We start from the raw sequence: 24,849 nt of genomic DNA, 5'->3' as shown, positions 1-24,849 counted from the left end.
TCATAGCTGTGAATTTGGATGAAAAAATGGAGCACGCCTGATTTCTAACTAAAGAGTTTTTTTTATTTTGGCGGGGTGGGATCCATACAAAATCATTAAAGGGAGCCTGACTGTAGACATTCTGTAAAATTGCCATTGTGCGTTGAAGTTAAAACAAACTAAACACCAAAGTCACACAATAACACAAACTAACCAAACGAGGCCACGGTAGACCAGAGAGGTACAATAACTATTTTTTTATCAATTGAGTCTTGTGGTTTTGACGAATAAGTTTTTGATTTGGTATTTTTTAGGGCTGGGCATCGCGTTAACACATTCATTAAAAAACGCAGACAATTATTTTATCGCACATTAATGCATTTGTTTATTATTTTGAAAGTCCGTTGCTCACAGGCTCTGAATACACAGAGTCAAACCGTGGGTCACCCAAACCAGCAGTGGAGGGAGGCTTCGGCAGACTACTTGGAGGCTACGTAACTTTACCATATAGGCCTGCTTGTTAAAGAAATGAATGCCCTGGCTGTGGCAAATAGCTTTGGTTTAATATTTGTTGTTGATTATTAAGTTGAGATTTACAAGAAATATTTTATTGCTACTGTGTAAAGGGAATACTGCTGGTAAAAAGCACCTTATTTCTTAAAAGTGTTTGCAAACCACGTTATTGCATTTTTGTGTCTATAGCAGTACATTTAAATTAAAAGTGCTTAACACTCTACTTTAGAATTCATTATTCAATTTTGCGCATAACAATGCGATTAATCGCGATTTTAAAAATGAATCCTTGCCTAGCACAAATATTTTTATTAAAATATTCTGTACCGTCCAAATAACGCTTATTTGCCTACACTTGTACTCTGCATGTCGCCATTTACTTTGCGATGACTCCCAGTTCTGCTGCCAAAGCTGGTTTTAACTCCCATGTTACATTCAGTAACAGTCCCAGCTCGTTATCCATGCAAAAAAAAAAAAGATCTGGTCTGATTCTTCGTCTGCATTACTTTATTCTTTCACCAAATCTTCTGTAACTACAAAATAGACCATCGGCTTCATCTTTACACCTGCACTCGCATGCCCAGTGTACCTGATCGGGCACTAAATGTGTGTTTCAGTTGTTTAAGTAGACGGATATCAACTTTAAAAATGCAGCTAAAACGCTGGTGTGGACTGAGATCATATTCGTTTTAGAACTCGTTTTTAAACTGAAACGGAGTAGTGAGGATGGGGCCTTACTCTCGATGTAAAATGTCTCTCTATAATAACAATTTGAGCAAAACAAGCACTATACAGGATGTACTTTGATGTGGCACAAATGTTTGCAAAGATTAGGCCCATATTACAGCTCTGTTTCTCTGCTGCTGACTGCAGCACCGGCTCAGAGCCAGATCAAATTGAACCCCCTTTTCGGCTCTGTAACGTTACCTTTCACACAGGGAAGCATATTGGCACAATCCTCACGGAAAATTAAGCAGTGTGAAAACAGACTCACCTGATGCTGCTTTACACAATATGCTGGAAACTCCCATTGCAACGTTAAAGTGATATTTTATTAGCTTGAGGTTTAACTAACTCATGCTCACTAGGACTATAACGTTACAACGATTCAATATGACACGATATATCAGCAAAATCAAAGAATTAGTTTGTGAGCTAGTCTGAATATTATGAGATTCTTGTCACACTTTATAACAGTCAGACTGCAGTTAGTAACTTTACTGTAGTGGATGGCTCCTGTGCTGTTATGTTGTAGTATTGTATATTATTTGGGTCACATAAGTTACAGCGACTGAGAGGTGGAGAAGCTGTGTACCTGAGTAACAGCATAATAAAAATAAATCTAAATTAAACATTAGGAAGCAAATAATGTTAGCAACTGGTCGCCGTTAGTCGGTGAGCTTAACATCAGTCTTTCCGATGTTGACCCAGTGTTTATTATCCTTTAAGTGGAGTTTGTGTTGGAGTCTGTTTTGCTGGGAGCCGGTTGTTTTGCGGTGTAAGTGGACTGCATTTTGTTAGCTGCTGTGTTGCTGCTGTAGTCTGAGAGAGAGAGGCCTGGGAGCGCGATGCAGCCACATCGCGACCCGATACCATCGCATAACAAGCAGAATAGTGGTCGTTGCAAGCAGCAGAGAACGTGCGTGTGCTTTACTACTAAGTTGGGTTTGCGAGAAATACATTTTAAATAGTAGATTAAGATCATTTTTACACTATCAGTCAGGCACCTATCAATTACTGACTGTATTTAATTTTGTGAAATACGTTTTGGTCACAATGTTGTAACACTTCAAGGTAAGAGCCACAAGACTACCATTTGAGTATTGATCAAAGGATCATATTTTTACAATAGAAACTCGAAATTTGAACACAAATGGGTGAAACTATGGGGACTGTGGGAAAAGGCCTTTTTGCTATATACATATATTTACATGTCTCTTTGTCATCTCAGGAAGAGCCAAGAAGTGTAATAAAACTTCAAATCAAACCTACATTTTGAGCCAAACACGTGAAACTTATCCTGATCCATTCTTGTTTAGACTGTAACTCCTCTTTACCTTCATTACACTGACAATGAAACTCTACAGGTTAGCCTTTTATGAAACACTGTTTGCCTTAATGTAAGTTTTATGTATCATGCATAATGTACAGTGTGTGTACATATTGTTGGTTGTATACTTGTGACTGTGTTTTAGAAAAGTGTTTGAAACATTAAAAGAAATTATTGGATTCCCAGCAGCTTTTTATAGCGAGTTTAATTTGCTTCCCTCAGAGCAGCTGTTTTCACTCCCTATAGGTGACCCAAACTGTTGCATGAGGTCTTTTATTTCATCAGCTATTGGCTTTTAAAGCAAAATGAGACTGTGCCTGTGACTACAGCTGTGAAGGTGATAGTGATGGGCGCAACAACAACTACAAAAAAAAAAACACAAACATACCAGACGCACCGGAAAACAAATCCATTTCTTTAAATGTTTGTATTTTCTTTTGTCCTGTGTCCGCACTATAAATCACGTTTTATGAAGTTTTAAATTAAATATGAAATATAGCATATGTTAAATCTGGTTTAATCCAAAACTTAATTTTGTCCCTCCTTGGTCTTCATATCTCTCTGGGACAGCAGATTAAATCCACTTGACAGGTTTGTGAGAAAACCTCAAGTCTTGGGTGGTGGTTCTTTTGTAGTAGAAATAATCCCATCTAAATACTTGGCATCTGTAAGAAGTGTCAGTGGTGTATACGCACCAAATAATTTATCTTGTCCCACTACAAATTTTAGAAGTTGTCACTTTTCTGCATGGTTCCTCACAGACCCTGTTTAATGTCAACATTTAACTTCTCAGAGAATTTGAATATCGTGGAAAAGTTCATTTATTTCCGTAATTTAATTCAAAGTTCAGGTCAGGTGAGTTGGCTGGCCAGTCAAGCACTGTAATCCCATGGTCAGCAAACCAGTTCCTAGTGGTTGTGGCTCTGTAGGCAGGTTGCAAGTCCTGCTGGAAAAGGAAATCAACATCTCTAAAAAGCTTGAGAGCAGATGGAAGCATTAAGTTTTCTAAAATGTCTTGGTAGATGCAATACATAAATTATACAAAGATGCGTGTGTAAAATAATGCACAAGAAGTCCGGAGTGATTATTGATGAGCAGTTTGTCTTGGGTTTAAATATTGTCTGTTGAAAACTTCTAACACTGTCACAGCGGAAATTCAGCCCCAATTTTCTAAATATAAACTGTCATGCTGGGGAGAGGTAGTAGAAGTAGTAAGTAGAAAGGTCCACCAGCTTTTTTCTTTATACAACTAAATTTATTTATTTATTTGTTGCTTATATTTACCATAATTTGTGTTTTAGTTTCCTTTTTTTTTTTGCTTTTACAGTGAAAATTAGATTGTTGCTGACTAGTTGAAACGCCTCTAGTGGCATCAGGGAATGTGGAGAGAACATGGGGAGAGAGTTGTGGGTGTAAACCTTTTTATATACGTTTGTGGTATGTAAACAAAACATGTCGCAGGAAATGTTAGCGCGCCAAAAAGCAGATGATTGAAACTCCCGCGGCCCCTCTCAGCCAATGAGATCCTCCGGAGCCCCGAGCAGCGCGGGGTTTAGATGAAGGGGGAGGAGCGCGAGAGACATCCTCTGCAAGAAACTGTCAACCTTCAGCATGTGCAGAGCTCCCCGAGTTTCAGACCAGGTAAATATCTAACTTCATTTCTGAGTGTCTGTTTATTATTTTATTAGATTAAATGTGGAGCAGTTTTATATCAGGTTGTTCCAAAGGAGGCTTCATCTGATTATTTTATATAGGAAATATTAATATGTGCATGTGGAACTATATGTTCATTTTATTTAACTGCAAGCTGTATTTCAGATTGTTTCTTTTTAACAAATTATGCTTTCAAAAAGTGCTGGGGACATGTCAGACAGATATCTCAAATGTACAGAGTGCGTTTTACAGCGAGTGTTTGTCAGTTGTTAAGTTAATGGACCTTATTTTGGGAGCAGTAAATCGGCAAATAACTCAGCCCAGTAAGCTGCAAGTAAGGTATTTGGGTCGAGAGAGCGAGAGAGAGTCCTGTGAATTAAAAAAAAGCTTTTACACATCTAAGACTTTGCCAGCAGAAGTGAAACTCTGTCAGGAGGGAAGTCTCTTGTGTTACAGTAGCGAGTTATGTAATGAATGACTCCTCCTCTTCCTGCTGCTGGAGCGGGTGTTTTTAAGTTTTGCTCTTTCATGCCGTCGTACTTTCACAACGATCACCTTAAAGCATAATTTTAAAACATCAGGACTGACTGCGATCACACCACCCAGCTTGTTTGACTCAGCTCGGTGATGATGAAGGCTGCACTTGTCACGTTCAGCTCTCTGTGTTACTTTGTCGGACTGTTGGCTGAAACCGGTGAGTTCGTGACTTGTTAACTTAGCTGACTGCTAACTCAGTTTATCCCACACGCTTAAAGATAACTTAACATTATAGCTTAAGGTTGTAAACACTGGAGCTTTTTTAGGTTTGTAACACTGGTTTGTTTGCTCACGCGGACTAGTTTATGGGATTGTTAAACTCTTTAGCAGGTTAGCATTGCTATAAACTCGCTAGCTGACTAAAACTGTTCTTGGACACTTGTAGGTCATTTAATGACTTAACCCGAGACTGACGGTATTTCTTTCATTGACATATGATCAGTAAGAGATTTCTGGACAAAACGTGATCTTTTTAATCTGTTTTTATTGTTGTTTGCGGAATGACGCAAGCGCGTTAAATGGCGGTGTGGTGCTGAAAAGTGATGTTTGGTAGGCCTATGTGTGATATCTCTGTAGCCTAATTAACGTGACATACTGCCAACTTAGATATAAAATGAAGACAATTTTGCAATTATCCTTATGACCCAATCCACTCTTATAATACCTTTTTAAATGGTCAATACAACTCTTAAAATGCAGTTGAAGCCTTTTGTTATTGACTGAAAGATTATTTCTGCCCTGAAATTAGTTGATTTTATTCAGAAGAGTTATATTTGACAGATTGTAGCTCACCTAGTACTTTTTACCTCAGCCCAAAAAATGCAGTAGGCTATTTCACTTGCCAGAAAGTGATTGAAGAGACTGGGCAATACAGCTCCAGCAGACGGCAAACAGTTTTTGGCAGGACACCTGTACTAACTTACCTCTGTGCGTCTGACCTGGTAGCTAATATGAGAAATACGGGCTACGGTGTGATCAATACTGTGCAGCACAGCCAGATGTTTATTAGAAGATGGGGTAATGACTTCTAGGTACATTCTATACATTGGAAACTGTAAAAGATATTCAAGAATTTATGTTTTTACTTTTACATACAGTTACAGGAACATGACCGTAGATTTAAATCCTTTATGTTACTGTGTATGTTGTTAAGAAGGCCTACTTTGTACTTACAGAGAACTTGCTCTGAGGTGGTTCAGATTTATGTGGATTAACACTGTTGTAACAGATTGCTGCATTATTGTTATGAAGTGCAACTACAAGTTTTTTTTGACAAGGATCAGGCAGAAATCTCACCACAGATCCTCTGATAAAGCTCACAGTCCCACACAGTTTGTGCCTCAGTTTATAAAAAATGTTTATAGTGCAAAACTCACAGCGCGAGGAGGGGGGGGGTCACTTTATTACCATCACAGCGTTTGCTGGTGTGGCATCAGCTGGCCGGAGTTGACTTGAGAGTCAGCGGTATCCGTTTTTTTTTTTTTTTTCTAACCTGACGAGAAATATCATCATGTGGCACAACATCTCTGCCAGGTATATCAAACCCTGCCAGCTGATCAAATTATTCAGCGCTCAGGTCTGTCGTCTCCTGAGATGTGATGAAAGGGCTGAGTGAACGAGATGGAGCAGCACTTTTGCAGTTTAGGAATTGTTGCACTCTTGGACTAAAAAAACATCAACTGTGTGTCTAAATGTTTGAAAAGATGACTTGTGATGAATTTGTGTAAATGTGATGTTTGTTTGTTTCACAGGAAAGCCTCGAGCCATTTGCCCGAATCCCACAATTGAGGCAGTGGAAGGTGATACAGTCACTCTACAATGTTATTTGAATCCCCCGCACAACGTGGTGGATTACGCTCTTGATTGGACAAGAGATGACCTCAACAAAGGGGTGTACTCTTATCGAGGCAAGCAGGAAAATCCAAATGACTGGATGGATCAATACAAAGGCAGGTCGACTCTCCACCTTGAAGACCTGAGCAGAGGCATCCTGACTCTGCAGATCTCCTCAGTACAGCTGGCTGACAGCGGACCGTACAAGTGTTTTATCTCAAGACTGTTGACCAGCTGTGTTGTTAATGTCACTGTTGGTGAGCATGCTGAGTTCATACAGTTTCAGATACTAAAAAGGTTTGTCAGAATTGAGATTTTCTTGTGCAAAGAGATGCTCAGTATAAATATACAGAAGCAGAAGATATTCAGTGCTGAATAAATGTGTCAAATTAAAAAACAGCTGTAACCTGTTAATTTTAGCATCTTATCCTTCATGAGCTACTTAAAGCACACAGCAGGTCCCTCTGTCTGACTGCTAGAAGATATTTTAATCTGTTTCTGAGTGCTGACAAACATTTTTGTCTCCTTTTTTTTCTTCTTTAACACTGACCAAAGTCCACCAGAGCAAAAAGAACACAACTAGACCTCCACCAGATGAGCTGGACAAACCTGGTAAATTGCTTTGAACTGAAATGAAGTTGTTTTTCAGTTGTTATATCTTCGTCTTTGAGACAGACTTCTTCTCATAAAATTCATAGCCATAATAACGGCTAATTCTGATCCCTTGAGATAATCAGGAGGGTTTCTTCTTAGGATAATGACCCTTTTCCCCCTGTAACATTTGTCTTCATCAAGTTTAAGGCACAAAAACAGTGTTGATCGTCTCAAAAGGTTAGCGCAGCAGCCCCTTTTTTATCAAATAAAGCAGAAACGGCAATAAAAATAATATTGTAGTTGCTTAGATGTTTTCAGACCACAAACAATCCTCGAGTCGACTGAATCAAACAAACTGAACTAGAAAATGCACCCAGTGATGGGAAATCACTCTTATGTTGTACTTCTGGTACTTTCCTGTAGTAGTCGTAGTAGTACAGCAACTTGGCTTTTTGACATCACTGATGTCTTCGGGTTATCTACTACTTAAAATACTTGTTCTCTGCTGTATTCAGGGGGAGGCAGAAGTCTTACAGACAATATCTCAAAACCAGGACAAATAAAACCATCTGTGTGGTTGGACACTACTAGGGGTGAATGAGAAAATACTACATGAGCAGAACACTAAACATGAATTGGTGAAATAAAGAATAAACTGAGCCTGTGCTGGTTTTAATCTCCTCTGATCTTCTTTCAGATGGTGAAAACGGGAAGCTTGTTGCCATCATCACCTCCACTGTTGTCGTCGTCCTTGTCTTCATTGTCGTTGGGGTTCTTGTGAGACGGGGAACGATCCGTAAGTTACTAAACAAACTGTCCCACAGCTCTTCATTAACATTTAAAGCCCTGCTGTGTGATCACTGTTGTGAGCAGGTTTGTTGTTGCTCATTGTGAAATCAAAGATGAGGGATTTGACTTTGTTCCTGTAATATTTTTCAATATGTATTTCTGCTCAAAACACCGACTTTAAAAAGTTTAACAAACCTGTTTTTATGTTCTCATAGAGAAACTGATGACGAGGTTCAGAGGAAGGAGGGAGCAAAATGCAGAGCTAACAAACTGCTGTGGGCTGAACCCTCTGAGGACTTCATCAGCAAACAACAACCCCGATGCAGAAAACAACATGCAAGTAGTTTAGTGATGGTCCGGACTTAGTCTGTCTGTCTAAAGTGAGCACTGCAGGGCTCCGGACTAACCTTTCCATTGGTGCTACCAACTTTCTCAGTTTGTCACACCACATGATTTGGTCACACCCTTTTTTTTTTTTTTGTTACAGTAGGTAACAGCTGATAAGAAGCGGGGAGGGGCTCTGTGTTTCAGGTGATATATCGGCCCCTGCAAGTTTTGTGTTTCTTACAGTTGTTGTGCAAGCTAAAACTGTGTTGACACGGTAACAACAATGTGGCAGATTGCCTTCAATATAAACGCAGCCGATCATACCTCAACCAAATCTGGCTAAATCTACATCTGTTCCCTGCAGAGGCTCTAGCCACAACCTGAAGGAGGAGCTAGTAAAAATGACTTTTCATATTTCATAACATGAAGTAAAAGTAGTAGTATAATAATAATAATAATACATTGTTATTATTATAAGTTATTTATTATAATAATTATATAATGTGACTATTTTTTAATTATAATGTCACTTTAGTATACTTTATATCTTACCACGTGTAGCATCTAACATTAATTCCAGTTTCTTTTTTTCATTCCTTAAATGATTGTGCAAGAAAAATGCTTTAGCTTACGTGATGGTTGAGTTAGACTCTAATTTATTCATGCTGTGATTGGTTGGTTGTCGAAAAGTGACATTGACGAGCTCATTGACTTCATGAAAGTTGTTTCAAGAAAATTCACCTCATGCTGCTAAATAGCCAACTAACCAAACATAAACCTTCCTCATCTTCTCCTTGCTGCCTTCTGTCTCACCGCTTCACCTGCCAACGCATCTCTACCCCATTAGGATTTCTCTTGGTGCCGGTGGCAGCCGGTCAGACAATGTTGTAAACGGTTAGCGGGGGGTACGGTAGGTTGCGGTTTTTACTTGCACATAAGGGGCATTTTGTGAGTGAAATGGTGGAGCTGCTAAAGATCACCTTACACTCGCACGAATGAGACCACATGAAATTTTAACTCACACACTCCTAATTGTTACTTTGCGCTAACGCAAATGGTGCTCATCCCTTCTGCTCTCCCTGGGCCCCCGTCCGGTTTATATATTCCCGTGATCTGTTCTGGACCTGCTCAGTTCGGCCTCTCACCCTCTCTGGACTCTCGGCTATGGTTCCCTTCTGCTCTGCACTGCAGCCACCAACCTGGTTCTGCTGCATCTAGTCTTCCGGTCTCCTCCCTCTCTTAGTCCTGCACTTGAGACTACTGGCCTAGCCGCCAGAAAAGTTAAACACAACCTTTTGGTAATAACGTGCTGTTATTATATAGCCTACATGTAAATAAAGGAACGAAGCGCTCTAGCAGTCAGTGACCGCCATTCATTATGTCTCCCCTGTCAGGTTTCTCCTTCACTCGTGTCATTGCCAAAACTTTTTGGGCATTCATCCTTTTGTTGTTCTGCTTCAATCTCGGAAATGTAGCCGGTAACACGCCTTGATTTGGAAGGAGGTGAAAGAATTGGATAACAAGTCCAGCAGGCTGTGTGTGGATGTAGGCCTGCTTGTAGGGGTACTGGACGAAAGGCTGGAGTATTCATCACTATCAATGGGAGGCTGCAGGCTTAAAGTGGGCTGAGACTGGCTGATGGCGGTCAGGCTTTGCTTGTGGATGTGGTAGTTTGAAGCTATGTTAAAGGAAGTTTCTGCAGGAGATGCATCAGGTGGTGCAGGCCTCTGGTGAGCTCAGAAACTTATTGGTTGAGTTGATTAATGATCTGTCTGACCTCCTCCATCTCCAGCAGAGTTACATTAGCCTGAGTGGACTCGTGGCTGCTGCCTCCTGTACTGGCTCTAGGCCTGGTGTGTTGAAATGGACCAAGGGTCCATGGTCTTCAGTTCCCTCTACAACTTTGGGACTAAGATCTGGGCTCCTAAGCAGGGGACAGTTGGATTAAGCAGCTCTGAAGGCTTTTGCTCAGCCGCTGACTCTCCCTGGGCTGAGACTCGAGTGGCTGTACGAGTGCTGTGCTCTTTTTTTGACAGTGGCTGAGGGGTTGAGCTCTGCCCGTGAAGGCCAACAAGGTTTCTGAAGCTGGTCAGCAGCAGATTGCGAAGGGAGCGTGTTGCTGGAGGAGGTGGACCAAGTTGTCAGACTCATCCCCCTGTGTATCCACAAGAGAGGGGAGCCTGCGTTCGTGGGTAAGCCTGGGTGACCTTGAAAACCCGCTGAGGCCCTCGTCCTGGCTGTCCTCACGCAGGTTGTAGATTGTTGTGGATATCTGAGGCAAACACACTGGCATACTTGTGGTAGAATAGCACATCTTTCAGGTCACACACACTGATATACTGAATGTGATAGTATGTCAACACCTTCACATCAGCATTGGTCTTGATGACCTGAGTCTCTCTCGTGTTAGCACGTCAGACACACTGAAAACAGCATCAAATTAAATGTAATTTCTCCTCCTGTTCACCTTTATTAGTATATAGTAGTCTATTAATTAATGATTCCTGATCAAACTGTGCAGTATAGTTAAGGCGTTCTTTCGCAGAAACAGATCTGTTGAGACATTGCCAAAGCCCACAGTGGTCAGGCTGCTGACGGTAAAGAAACGGGTGGTGACGTAGGCTGTGCGCCGTCGGGCCGCCCATCGTGCTGTTGATGTGCGGCATCTCCATACGTCTGCTCAGCTCATTGAGCCACCCAGTGTGCGAGGTCCACTCGTTCTATCTCCACGTGTCCGGTCTCGTACCAGATGCAGGCCATCCAGTGTGTCAGCAGGGCAAACAGACATTGTACACACACGGTGCTGTACTGAAGCAGACCAAGGAGACGCAGCAGGCGTACAGTCTTGAGCAGGTGGGCGAAGGAGGTCATTGGGATACAGTGCACTGCTGCCACCTCTGGTATCAAAGGCTTTTCAGTCACGCTCTGAAGCCAAACTGTCCAACAGGCAGCCATTTGTTAATTTTCCTTTTATGAGTTTAATGTAGACTTTCTCTATCTTTCATTTATTCTCTCTCTCTTTCTGCTTGTCTCTGTCTTGACTGTCTGTCAGTCTCTGTTTGTCTTATTTGCCTGTATCTCTTTCAGTCTCTTTCATTTCTCCTGGATCCATTTCACAAAAGAAACTCATTTCAGCTTCCATCTATGACATTATAACATCTTTCAGCAATGAATTTTAGCTCTGTACAACATCCAAGTTCTTATGCAGTGATTTGCAATGTCATTGAGCTTCAGTACTTTATTATGCATTTCATTTCAGCACTTTTGCATTTTCTGCAGTGTTATGCAAGGTCAGCTCAGCTTTAAGCTTTGTTATACTTTGTTATTGTTTTCTTATTGTTATACTTTGCGGACAGTAGAACAATTTAGCTTTTCAGTGCATTTGATTTCAGCTCTTCTACATTTCCTGCAGTGTTTTGCAAGTTCAGTTCAGCATTCACACGCACTTTCAGCAGGAAATGCAATTTTCTAGTTTGTTTTGTATTTGCATCACTTTGTCTTACAAAGACTTGGCTTGACAGCAGACTATTGTTCAAAATTTACATTTACAAGTCAAACCAGGCTTTCTGTATAAAATTCATAGCTGGTAATGGTCATTTTTTAGTGAAATTGGGATGAAAATACGAAGCCCGTATGATTCGCTTGGAACTGAAGGTTTTTGTTTTTATTTTGGGGGGTGGGATCTGCACAAATGAATTAAAGGGAGCCTGACTGTGACCAGCAGCACAAATACTTGGGAACAATCCAGAATAATGAACTTTCCTTTGATGCCAATAACTGATTTTATTTATAAAAACAAAAATTGTTTTTCTCAAAGCAGCATTATGTAATTATTATTTGTTTTGTAATTTAATGTAACTTATATTATTATTTGGTCCCTCTATAGATTCAGTGTCATTCACTGCTGTCCTAATATAGCATATATGTATACCAACATTATTTTAAAGCTGTTATTTTAAGATACATAATGTTGCTTTAAGGACGTCTTGATGTCTGGTCTGGTGCAGGTAAGCTAATCAGCAGGACTGAAAGTTTCCTCTAACATCACGTCCTGCTTGGTAGTTAAGCTTTTCAGCCCAGATTTCTCTTTTGTGAAACCACTGAGTAGCACTTTAAGTTCCCCAGCATTTCTATGCAGTGTAAGTGGGTTATAAGACAGTGTGTTAGGATACAGGATTTGTCACATTAAAATGTCAAACTTTGTTTTACTGATCATCATTGAATGTGTTGACATCAACACTTACTGTATACTACTACATTAGTGTGTACTGAATGTATTAAGTGTGTATACTGCATATAAACGCTGAATAGGGGGACCTGAAGTAAAGATTGAAAGTAAATGTCACCCTACATGCAGCTGCTTATTTAATGAATTAGACCTGATAGAAGACCTCCTTTAAATTATTGGATTGTTGGTGATCTCCAGATTACTTTCTTTTTGCATTACCCTGAATGTTTTGTGTGATGATTTGTTTTTGTCACATGGTTATTTGTGTATCTTTTTGCTGTGCCAACACCAAAGACCACATTTTCTTAAAGTTTTATACCAATTGTGCAATTTGCATAAAGTCTGGGTTAATCCAAAACTGTCTTCTGTGCTTTTTGTTAACTCTGTGGGACAGCAGATTTAATCCACATTACAGGTTTGTAACTAAAGAAAATCAAGACTTATGAAACTGACAGGAAGAAACAGGTAAGTAGTAAAGGTTCTTTTATAGTAGAAATAGTCACATGTGATACTTGGCATCTGTAACAAGTGTCAGTTTTAAATTGAAATGCTGGTGCTCATAATAAACTAATCCTCTGGTGCCACCTTCAGACCAAAGTATAAAATGAATAAGAGGGTAAAGGTAGTAACATGTACCAAACATGTACTGACTCTGCATAATGGTATCCCACTTTAACATGAAGTACTACTGTATGTTGGAGCTGTAAGTGGTCTAAGTACTTTTGTCTAATTTAAACTTCAAGAGTTTTGATTTTCTGTGTGAAATCTGAGTCTGAAGATCACAACTGTCTGATAAATACAGTAAAGTTGACAATACAAAAATGCCTCTAATTAAGAAAAGTATAGTTTCATAAAATGTGGTGGCGCAATGGATAAGACTATACCTTTGGTGTGAGAGACCCAGGTTCAATCCACGCTGTGTCCCTGAGCAAGACACTTAACCCCTAGTTACTCCAGAGGCGTGCGACCTCTCACATATGTAGCAATTGTAAGTCGCTTTGGATAAAAGCGTCAGCTAAATGAATAAGTGTAAATAAAATCCAAATACTTGGGTACTGATGATCACAGGTGTATAACAGATAACAGTCTTTGTCTGGTTCAGAGATGAATATTAAGGTGGGGATTATTGGCAGGAGCCATACACATTCTTATTTTGTCTATTTCAGTTGTTAAATATCTGATAGGGCGGCACGGTGGTGCAGTGGTTAGCTCTGTCGCTTCACAGCAAGGAGGTCTTTTTGTGTGGAGTTTGCATGTTCTCCCCGTGTCCGCATGGGTTCTCTCCAGGTGCTCCGGCTTCTTCCCACCATCCAAAGACATGCAGGCTAGGTTGATTGGGGTCTCTGAAATTGTCCTTAGGTGTGAGTGGTTGTTTGCCCGATGTCAGCTGGGATCAGCTCCAGCCCCCCCGCAACCCTGTACGCAGGATAAGCGTTGGATGGATGGAAATATTTGTTAACTTTCTTTGCAGTGAGTAGTTTCAGAGGAGGCTGAGGAAACACAGGAGGGTCTGGTCATCCTGCCTGTTTGAAAAGAAACCTCAATCAGTGATAGTCATGATTCACAACATAGCATTGACTGCTTCTACTCCATTCCAGTTAGATATCAAATTAGTTTAAACAGATAAAGCAAACAATGTAAGTACTCACCTCTTTCTGGTTGTCTCTTCAGCAGGGGGCACAGGCAAAGGAGTGTGGTAGGCTCAAACACCTGCTTAAGAGCTGCAGGAGCAAACCATGAAGCTGAGGGTGGGGGGAGTAAAGCAATGCTGATTTATGGGATTATTTTGAGTGCATGTGATTGATTGATTTATTGATAGAAATTTGTATTTATGTAAATATTCATTCTTTGTGCTCTATTTTTCTGTGGTGTTGCGTTTTAGGTAAATATTTATTATTCTAAATGATGGTGGTCCCACCTAAGTCGTGTTACCCACTTAATTACTTGCAGGAGGAAGTGTATATAAGGCAGCTAGTTGCTTTCAGTATAAGTTTGGTTGCTGGTTGGTGTCTCATCTTCTCTGTATGGAAGACAATAAATGCCACGTTTGTGCTTGCATTTTACCTCTCTCTGGAAAAAACTTAAAGCCACTACCGGGTAGTGATGGCGAGATGAATGAAGCATTGAAGCTTTCCATCCAATTGGTTCACTCATGGGCCGAAGCTTCACGATGCCTTCATTTGAGTGTGCCATCAAGTGGACAATAAATGTAAAACAGGCAGAGTGATTATAACAGCAACATACACTCACCTAAAGGATTATTAGGAACACCTGTTCAATTTCTCATTAATGCAATTATCTAATCAACCAATCACATGGCAGTTGCTTCAATGCATTTAGGGGTGTGGTCCTGGTCAAGACAATCTCCTGAACTCCAAACTGAATGTCAGAATGGGAAAGAAAGGTGATTTAAGCAATTTTGAGCGTGGCATGGTTGTTGGTGCCAGACGGGCCGGTCTGAGTATTTCACAATCTGCTCAGTTACTGGGATTTTCACGCACAACCATTTCTAGGGTTTACAAAGAATGGTGTGAAAAGGGAAAAACATCCAGTATGCGGCAGTCCTGTGGGCGAAAATGCCTTGTTGATGCTAGAGGTCAGAGGAGAATGGGCCGACTGATTCAAGCTGATAGAAGAGCAACTTTGACTGAAATAACCACTGTTACAACCGAGGTATGCAGCAAAGCATTTGTGAAGCCACAACACGCACAACCTTGAGGCGGATGGGCTACAACAGCAGAAGACCCCACCGGGTACCACTCATCTCCACTACAAATAGGAAAAAGAGGCTACATTTGCAAGAGCTCACCAAAATTGGACAGTTGAAGACTGGAAAAATGTTGCCTGGTCTGATGAGTCTCGATTTCTGTTGAGACATTCAGATGGTAGAGTCAGAATTTGGCGTAAACAGAATGAGAACATGGATCCATCATGCCTTGTTACCACTGTGCAGGCTGCTGGTGGTGGTGTAATGGTGTGGGGATGTTTTCTTGGCACACTTTAGGCCCCTTAGTGCCAATTGGGCATGGTTTAAATGCCACGGCCTACCTGAGCATTGTTTCTGACCATGTCCATCCCTTTATGGCCACCATGTACCCATCCTCTGATGGCTACTTCCAGCAGGATAATGCACCATGTCACAAAGCTCCAATCATTTCAAATTGGTTTCTTGAACATGACAATGAGTTCACTGTACTAAAATGGCCCCCACAGTCACCAGATCTCAACCCAATAGAGCATCTTTGGGATGTGGTGGAACGGGAGCTTCGTGCCCTGGATGTGCATCCCACAAATCTCCATCAACTGCAAGATGCTATCCATCAATATGGGCCAACATTTCTAAAGAATGCTTCAGCACCTTGTTGAATCAATGCCACGTAGAATTAAGGCAGTTCTGAAGGCGAAAGGGGGTCAAACACAGTATTAGTATGGTGTTCCTAATAATCCTTTAGGTGAGTGTAGCTTTGGTGTGTGAAGCTTTGAATTGAATAAATTAATGAATGATGTTTGTGATGCCAATACATGACTTTAATAAGGTGTCTGTCTTTATGATACAATGCCAGGGTCAAAAGGAAAGTGGAAACAAGGGAGAGGGTTATGATAACTTGGTTTTTGACTTTAGATAATGGAGACAACATTTTATTAATCTATTTTAAAATAACACTTCCACAGTGCTGGGCTTCAGGCGGTTTCTTGGAGATGATTTTACCTGCTTTAGAAAATTATTATTAGGGTAATATGGGGTAAGAGTTTAATTCTTACCAAAAGCACAAAATATTTTAAAGTTATTTGATCAAAGCAATTCTGACATAAGTTGATAATTTTTTTAGCCATTTAAAATGCTGTAGATAAAATCTAACCGTGTTCAATTTCAAGTTCAAAAGTCCACAAAATGTTGAGGGTCCATTGCATTTTGCTGCTCCTTTTGAATCGCACGCCAAACCGCAAACCATCTGCTGAATCGGTCACACACGTCATCAAACACAGCGGACACATCACTAGCTCCGTCGTTAATCGTCTTCTTTTCTAACTTTCAACTTTGTTTTTTTTATATCTCACGTGTGTGATTTTGGTCTATACTTAATTTAAACTACACTCTCTCTAATCATGCAAGTTGAGCGAGTTTTGGTAAGCCACGGCACCGTTGCGCAGCAACACCGCCATTGCTGAAGTCCAGACTCAACACCTGAGTGCCCTCATAGTGATCTCGGGTGACTTCAACCACGTCACCATGGCCACCACACTTACTAACTTCACCCAGTATGTGAGCTGTGCACATTTATAGGTGATAGATATTTATTAGTCCTTTCGGAAATTCATAGTGTGTTAAACAGCAAACATCAGACCAACAACCAGACAGCTGCTACAAGTTAGAATACACGACTGTCAGCGTCGGCCGATGGCTGTGCAGTTCACACAGCTTGCCCTAATATGACGGCAGGCTTGAAGTCGTTACGGCGTTCACACTACGTGACCGATCGGTGACAGGGACACACACTACAGGAGCTGACAGCAACTATGGAACCCGACACTGGTTTCCAAACCACTTATATCAAGAAAACATGTGAAATGTGAAACGGGAAATGAGCGATAGAGAACGCAAAGAATTTGTGTTGAAGCATTTTATGAATCGATTTTATGATTTAATCGATTAATTATTTCAGCCCTAGTTCTTTGACAGATTTGACTCAATGGCTCCCGCCCGTCCCCCGACTAACTCAGCTGCTGTCTCACCTCTAACACCTCCAACCCAACTACTCCCCCTCCTCCTCCTCACTGTCCCCCACCCTCCTGTGAGACACCAACCCCCCCTCCTCTGGCTCTCAGTTTAACAGCTCTCTCCAGCCTGACGACTCCTCCTCTCCCCCTCCCACACCTTAACCTCTTGTGCCTCACTGCTGACCAGGTGAGAAGACAGCTGAGGAGACTCCACTCCAACAAGGCTGCAGGCCCTGATGGTGTCCGCCCCGGGGTGCTCAAAGCCTGTGCCCCCCAGCTATGTGGACTCCTTCACCACGTCTTCAACCTGAGCCTGAATCTCCACAGGGTCCCTGTGCTGTGGATGACATCTTGCCTCGTTCCTGTGCCAAAGACGTCACGTCCCAGTGACTCCAAGGACTACAGACCTGTGGCACTGACCTCCCACATCATGAAGACCCCGGAGAGACTGGTTCTGGATCAGCTGCGGCCCATGGTCAGACCTCTTCTAGACCCCGTCCTGTTCACCTACCAGCGCAAACTGGGAGTTGAGAACGCATTCATCTTCCTGCTCAACCACATCTACGCCCACCTGGACCAGCCGGCGAGCACTGTGAGGGTCCTGTTTTTTGACTTCTACAGTGCTTTCAACACCATCCGGCTGGCCCTGCTGGGTGAGACGCAGGTGGATGCCCCCCTTGTGTCCTGGATTCTTGACTACCTGACTGGCAGACCACAGTATGTGCGCCTGCAACACTGTGTGTCAACAACCTCTCTCCCTTCCTCTTCATCATCTACACTCCAGACTTCAACTACCACACAGAGTTCTGCCATCTTCAGAAGTTTTCTGATAACTCTGCTGTGGTTGGATGTATCAGCAAGGGTGATGAGGCTGAGTACAGAGCTGTGGTGGGGGACTTTGTCACATGGTGTGAGAAGAACCACCTGCTGTGTTCGTGTGTGTGTGTGTGTGTGTGTGTGTGTGTGTGTGTGTGTGTATACGTGACAGACCAAAGAGCTGGTTGTGGATCTAAAAAGAGCCAAGGCACCAGTGACCCCTGTTTCCATCCAGGGGGTCAGTGTGGACATTGTGGAGGATTACAAATACCTGAGTGCACATGGACAATAAACTGGACTGGGCCAAGAACACCCAAGCCCTCTACAGGAAGAGCCAAAGCCGTCTCTATTTTCTGAGGAGGCTGAGGTCCTTCAACATCTGCAGGACGATGCTGAGGATCTTTTATGAGTCTGTGGTAGCCAGTGCTATCCTGTTTGCTGTTGCATGCTGGGGCAGCAGGTTGAGGGGAGCAGACGCTAACGGACTCAACAAACTGATCCACAAGGCCAGTGACGTTGTGGTCGGTGGTGTCAGAGAGGAGGATGCTGTCCAAATTACATGTCATCTTGGACAGTGTCTACCACCCACTCCGTGACTTTGCTGCTCAAACACAGGAGCACTTTCAGTGCAAGACTCATTCCCCCAAAATGCACCACAGAGCGCCACAGGAAGTCATTCCTGCCTGTGGTCATCACATTTTATAACTCCTCCCTTTAAGTGTCTGACACTTAGTCAGTTATTAAACTAGACCTTATTATCTATTTTCTGTCCAATATTACCTGTTTAATAATTAATGTGCAATATTCTCTGCTGCTATTTATTCAGTAGTCCTTTTGGTTCACCATAATAATTCTTAATAATGTAAATATTGTACATACCCACACACCTTTATATTGTTCCATATTTTATACTATTATATTTATATACTCTTTATCTATCTACCTTTTGACAAGTGTGCAATTGTGACAAAAGAATTTCCCCTCGGGGATCAATAAAGTATTTCTGATTCTGATTTAAGACCCTTGAATTGGAGGGAGTATTGGGGACTTGATCTGAGGTGCATCAGAATGTTTAGTGTTCTTTTTCGGGTATCTATAATCATTAGAAACTGCGCTACTACAGCCCTTCACACATTTGTAGGAGACATTCTTTGAATTTGAAGGATGTTTCTGCAGAATTCAGCGATGCTTCTCCCATCTGTTGTAGTTCTGATGACTGAGTGGAATCCAAACTTGACTTTCATAGAGCGCAATCACCTTAATAACACTGTCAAATATTTGACACCAGATTTTATTTAGGATACTTATAGAATTTCTATTTAGCTGCATAGAGAGCACTACAAGCCTTTTCTCTCTCTCCCTCTACAATGTATTTGTGTATGGATGATTTTACTGTGAATGTTATTTTACATAAGATGCTATTAAATCCAGGGCAGAGTTACAAATGTAAAACTAATAGAAAGTGAATGTGAAAAAGTATTGTGATCCATTAATATAAATGTACCTCAACCCATGACCTCAGAACAATCCGTTTTAATTCAGGTACAAGGAAGGAAATTAAGGCACAAAAAACATCATCACAAAAACTGATAATCTTCATCAAATCAGTGCAATTCTAATATAAAAATATACATCTTCATACAGAAGTTAATCTGCAGTGATTGATTCAACATAGACATTAAAGGGACAACAACAGTGTTAGAAACGAGCAGGAGACTTCTTGGTGTTTGTTGTTTGGGTAATCAACAGAGAGATTTACAGCAGTCAGATCAGTTTCCCAGAACCAACCTGATATTTAAATCTTCTTAATTGTCATGAATTTAAAGTGATGGAAAGCTCTCGCTGATGTTGCTGATGTGACCAAGAGCACAACGTTATTGGCAATATTTGAACAGAAGAACAAGTTAGTAAGAGTTTCTACACTCACCCAGCTTCAACTAATGCACTCGAATACAACAGTCCTCCTTCATGAAGTTTATAATGTTTAGTTTTTGTTGACTTGACGATAATTTTGGAGGCTGCAGTTTGTTGTGCTGTTGAATCTTATAGCATTATACAAGTGTTCACTATTCAGCCTAACCTCATTGATATAAGTTGTGTCCACAGAAGTTAGCTTTAGCTAGGTGTCCCTAATAAACTGGAGTGTAAGTGTTTATTAATGTATCTGTCTTAAGCTCCAGCTCCTCCTGTCCATAAATTGATGCCTGTGTACAAACAGATAATCAGTCACATGGACTGTCTTGGACAAACGTAAAACTTTATTTTCATTCACACAATATTTTAGAATGACTTCTTGGCAATTAAGCCAATAATAGATCTCAAACTCATACAAGATTATAAATCTGATATCAACCACAAAGTAGGCTTAAATATATAAATCAGTAAGGAGAGAACAAAAAACTTAATAACAGTCACAATCTGGTGAAACACAGTTATATAATATAAATACGTCTTCATGGGAGAAGTTATAGTTATTGGCGAATACAGCACCTTAATAAACATTTAAAAACATTTTTATAACTGTAAACACTTATGTGTTATAAGCCATGAATTAAGTGTGCATGTGCTGCTTATAAATGTTAAATATTGGAACTTAAAGTTTTACCAACATGTTTGAAAAAATCCTCATAATAAAGAAGGAAATGCATTTTATTATTTTCTTTCAGTATCAGTCTAAAGCCACGCAGCTGTTTTAAGGCTCAGTGGTGCTTTGAGCTAAACGCTCAAGTCAGCATGGTGTTTCATGGAAATCCATCCAATAGCTGTTGAGGTATTTTACTTGAAACCTCAAAGTCAACCTGATGGTGGCGCCAGAGGAAAAGTAGGAGGATCATGAAAACAGATCATCCTCTGGGCACTTTCACATTTTGAACAGTCTGACTTCACTAACAATTTTTAGGCATGTGTGAAATATTCCTGCATATTTGGGCCCAGGAGTCTGGACTTTTCATTTTATCAATGCATAGAAACTGACTGATGTTCTCCTGTGTAAATATTTGACAGGATTTTGTTGAGGTCTAATTGTTGACTGGCTCGGAAGATCTATGGAAAGTTCCTTTTCCAGTAGTGAGTATCTGGACCCGATAGAGTCATTATTGCTGCCTGAGATGTGTAGAACCTTTACTGGTCCATGAGGAGGTTTAATGTTGTTTGCTCAGTCACAGCTTTGGTAAAAATGGTGCTTTCTGATCAATCAGATGATGAACGGCAGCCAAGTCGTTACCCTCCAGGTCCTCGTCCCCGTCTGCTGCTTGAGTGTTCAGCTTTTTCCCTTCAGATCCGTTTGACGCCGTCTCTGGTTTTTGCTCCTTCCTTACTCCGATCCTCTTCACACACTCTGAGAGAAACACAAAGCAGTTTGTGACACTTGTTAAGGGAATATTGTGTTAACTGCAGAGAAAATAGGTAAACAACAAATACACCTCTCACATCTCAGCAGGACTAAACCTGGTTTTAAACTGCATTTGTTTGGATCTGCTCTGGTTTTCTTAAAAGCAAAAAGCCAATGAAACCATGCACGGTGAGGCTTGGTGGTGTTTCATTTGCACTGAATTCAGCTTCACCAGGATCAGTCTGTTTCATAAAGCTGGTCTGGCGCTAATGTGAGCAGTGACTTTGAAATAGGTATGTCCAGATAAATTCATTATTGCTGTTGTCCGATCAAGACATTTGTAACTGATCGGTATCGGCCATATTGAGCCCAATCTAATCCATCAACATCATCATCACTTTAAAATGATGTTTCAGTCTGGTGCTTTTTAATTAGAGCGATTTAGTGACTGTTTCCAGTTAAACAAAAAGGTATTTCCACCATATTCTCAGACACTTTTAATAACAATCTAAACTTGTCAGCGGCAAAAACAAGCACTCTAGTGGACGTACTGTGACGGGGCCTATTGCCTGCAAGGATTACGTTGCAGACCTGTTTCACTGATGCTGACTGCAGTGCGCTCACTAAATACTGGACCAGTTTTAAAAATGTTGTACCAATTAGTCACTACACACAAAAACATGGAAAAATGAGGCCCTGGTTGAAAAAAAAAAAACAACTGAAGTTACCCTTTAAAGGCGCCTTAGATGTTAAATGTTGTTTAGTAACTTACGCATTGTTATTTTCTTCCTCAGAAGCAGAACACCAAAAACGACGAGGCAGAGAATGAATAAGACAACGCTGAAAATGATCCCAGCACGGCCACGGTTCCTGTTTCCACCACCTGAAAATAGTTCAGAGAAGATGCTTTAGATGTTTAGAGGAAGGACAGACCCAAGGTCCTGCTCTGCTCTAACACTGACGCATCAGAACTAACAAAATAATCGGTCACAGGGGACATTTGAGCCCATTCTCATGTCAGGGTGTCAGATACTGATGCTTTCAGAAAGGCTGACAAAGCGTAGTTATTTGACGCAAAAGGTACCTTTGAGCGTCAGGATGAGACACAGAAGAAACGGAAGCGCTAGGCCGATGTGCTAGCAGGTGGAGTTACTTCCTTTGTGTTGCTTCGCACTAGCAAACTGTTGTTGTTGTTTCACATGGACACTTTTTGCATCAAATACTTCGCTTCACTTTTTCACGCTTTCTGAAAGCGTCGGTAATTGATGCACTGAGATGAGAATGTGTTGGACATTTTACTGCACAAGCAGTAGCCTCCCTTTGAGAAGAATACTTAAAGATACTTTTGTACCTTTACTTAAATGCAGGACTTTTACTTGTAACAGAGTCACTTTCATTGTCTTACATTTGCACTTTTACTTAAGTAAAGGCTCTGAGCACTTCTTCTACCACTGTGAGTGCATGTAAAAATGCTCACATTAAATGTTCAGACCTGCTGCACATTTCCACACAGCAGATCATCTTGCACTCAGAGGATAAAGTTGAACAAAGAAAGAAATATTCAAAGACATTTACCACGACCGTCTGGCTCGGTCTCTTCTTCCTCTGGAGGTCCAGTTGTGCTGGAATCATCTCTCTTTGTCTCGTTCTGCTGGTCTTTTCCCACCGTTTCTAATAAGAGAGGTCTAATTTAGGAACAACGTTATATACACTTTGAATTAAATGAACCTGAACAGTATTAAACTCAGCATGCTCACCAACAATGAGGTCAACAACACAGCTGGTCTTCAGGTTTGGGACAAAGCCTTTGTAAAGTCCTCTGTCAGACAGCTTCACTGAGGAGATGTGCAGAGTCAGGACTCCTCTGATCAGGTCTTCATGGAGGAGAGTCGTCCTGCCTCTGTATTGATCCGTCTGTGGATCAGGATCGTCCTGTTGATGTCGATAGACGTGGACGATATCCTTGTTCTCAAGTCTCGTCCAGTCCACAGTGAAAGCAGACAGGTTGACCGGAGGATCCAGACGACACTGAAGAGTCACATCATCACCTTCTGCTGCCTTTATCGGCTGAGTCTGGCACATGGCAGGAGGCTCTCCTGAGGAAACAAAGATATATAGTATTAGTAATATAATTATAATAGTAATATATTTAGACAGTTTGAAAGCCTCTGAAGAACAGCCATCTTTGCAGCATTTAAAATGTTCTGCGTTGCAGAGTCCAGGTGTTTAAATTGAGTGATATCATCTCAGACAACTCAGTTTGAGTTTGTATGTTCTGTAATGTAAAAATAATACATAATAAAAATAAATAAAAACATTAAAGTAATGTTTCGAGGCACGAGTGTCAACCATGTGGACTTGATTTGACTCGCTTGAATTTCAGACACCTCCTGTCCCTCAGCTGTGGTCTTTTCTTCATCATTAGTGTCTTATAATATATATTTGCCTGTTCTGTTCATCATAAACAATATAAGTGATAAATTTGCTGGATTTGACACTAAAAATGAGCTGTACATTTCAAGTTAAATGTGGTCTAAGGTACATACAATATAAAAGTATATGTACATGATATATTATGGATGGAAACTCAGTGTCAGATTGAGAAGAGAGTCAAGACGAATACACTTTTTAATCCCCAAAAGTGTTTGTTGGTGTCCATAAGTTTTGCATTACCAACAACTGCTTCACACCAAACTTAGGTTGCAACCAAAGTGATATTTTAATTGTCATAACGCCACCTACTGGCAACTGGAAGTAACATGTTTTACACCTTGCCTTTAACTTTTTAACTTCAGAACTGTCTTAGAACAGACTTCATCCTCCCATCACTAGTTTTCACACATGCAAACATAAAATGGTCAAATTGTCTCCCCTCAGCAGAAACAAAATAAAGTAGGCTAATATACAGTATTTCAATCTAATCAACATAACATGTGCAAATAAAGCAGCACATACTGTACAGGCTACCACATACTTCAATAAAATCTATGTGGAGCTTGTAGGTTTGGTTGTTTTACCACTGACACCCTGTCATATTCACACTGTTTCATCCATGCAATATTTCACAAAGGCCCCAAAATATCTCATACTCTATTACAAGATTAGAAATCTGACATCAGCCCAAAACATGGGGCCTATAGGAGGCATAAATAATATTAAATTATCAATAAACTGACCTCTGACAATTACCGCAAACAGTAAAACACTCAGGAGATTTAGTGTCCCTTCCATAATCAAGTCAATCCAGAGTGAAATGTGATGCGATTTCACCGATGAGCGTCCAGAGTCTTCAGCAGAAAAACGTGTCCGTCCAGCTATTCAGTGCTGACAGCAGGTAGCGATAAAGGTTTTGGTTTAGCTGGAGACCTGTCTCGCTTTTATAGTCAACGATTTGGCTCCACCCATCGCCCACCCATCTGCGGTTATTTCTCTCTGGAAGGTGGGATCTGTCATATGAAACCAGCACGGAGAATATAGCGT

The 24,849-nt window shown here is 40.9% G+C and overlaps 2 protein-coding genes across 3 annotated transcripts; one reads left to right on the top strand and one right to left on the bottom strand.

The window, feature by feature from the left end:
- The first annotated feature begins 4,024 nt into the window (after positions 1–4,024).
- Positions 4,025–9,623, top strand: LOC119898564 (selection and upkeep of intraepithelial T-cells protein 7-like). 2 transcript variants are annotated; one of them, XM_038712696.1, is made up of 5 exons: positions 4,025–4,183; positions 6,484–6,822; positions 7,121–7,177; positions 7,857–7,955; positions 8,164–9,623. In XM_038712696.1, the coding sequence occupies exons 1-5, from the start codon at positions 4,099–4,101 to the stop codon at positions 8,295–8,297; spliced, it is 714 nt and encodes a 237-aa protein (XP_038568624.1). In that variant the 5' UTR covers positions 4,025–4,098; the 3' UTR covers positions 8,298–9,623. The 2 variants fall into 2 exon arrangements, with proteins under 2 accessions (XP_038568624.1, XP_038568629.1); XM_038712701.1 differs by lacking the exon at positions 4,025–4,183 and adding an exon at positions 4,706–4,889.
- Positions 9,624–20,271: 10,648 nt separating this feature from the next.
- LOC119898458 lies at positions 20,272–24,831 on the bottom strand. The gene is made up of 5 exons (XM_038712633.1): positions 24,546–24,831; positions 23,127–23,465; positions 22,945–23,040; positions 22,142–22,252; positions 20,272–21,375 (listed from the first exon to the last, which is right to left on the bottom strand). The coding sequence occupies exons 1-5, from the start codon at positions 24,598–24,600 to the stop codon at positions 21,197–21,199; spliced, it is 780 nt and encodes a 259-aa protein (XP_038568561.1). The 5' UTR covers positions 24,601–24,831; the 3' UTR covers positions 20,272–21,196.
- Between the last annotated feature and the right edge of the window lie 18 nt (positions 24,832–24,849).

This window comes from Micropterus salmoides, unplaced genomic scaffold (assembly GCF_014851395.1).
Source record: "Micropterus salmoides isolate LMB-PRFRI ecotype aquatic unplaced genomic scaffold, ASM1485139v1 Ms_hic_scaffold_1, whole genome shotgun sequence".
Classification (NCBI taxonomy): domain Eukaryota; kingdom Metazoa; phylum Chordata; class Actinopteri; order Centrarchiformes; family Centrarchidae; genus Micropterus; species Micropterus salmoides.
The sequence above is the reverse complement of the archived record's forward strand: the minus strand, read 5'-3'. Positions and strand labels throughout refer to the sequence as shown.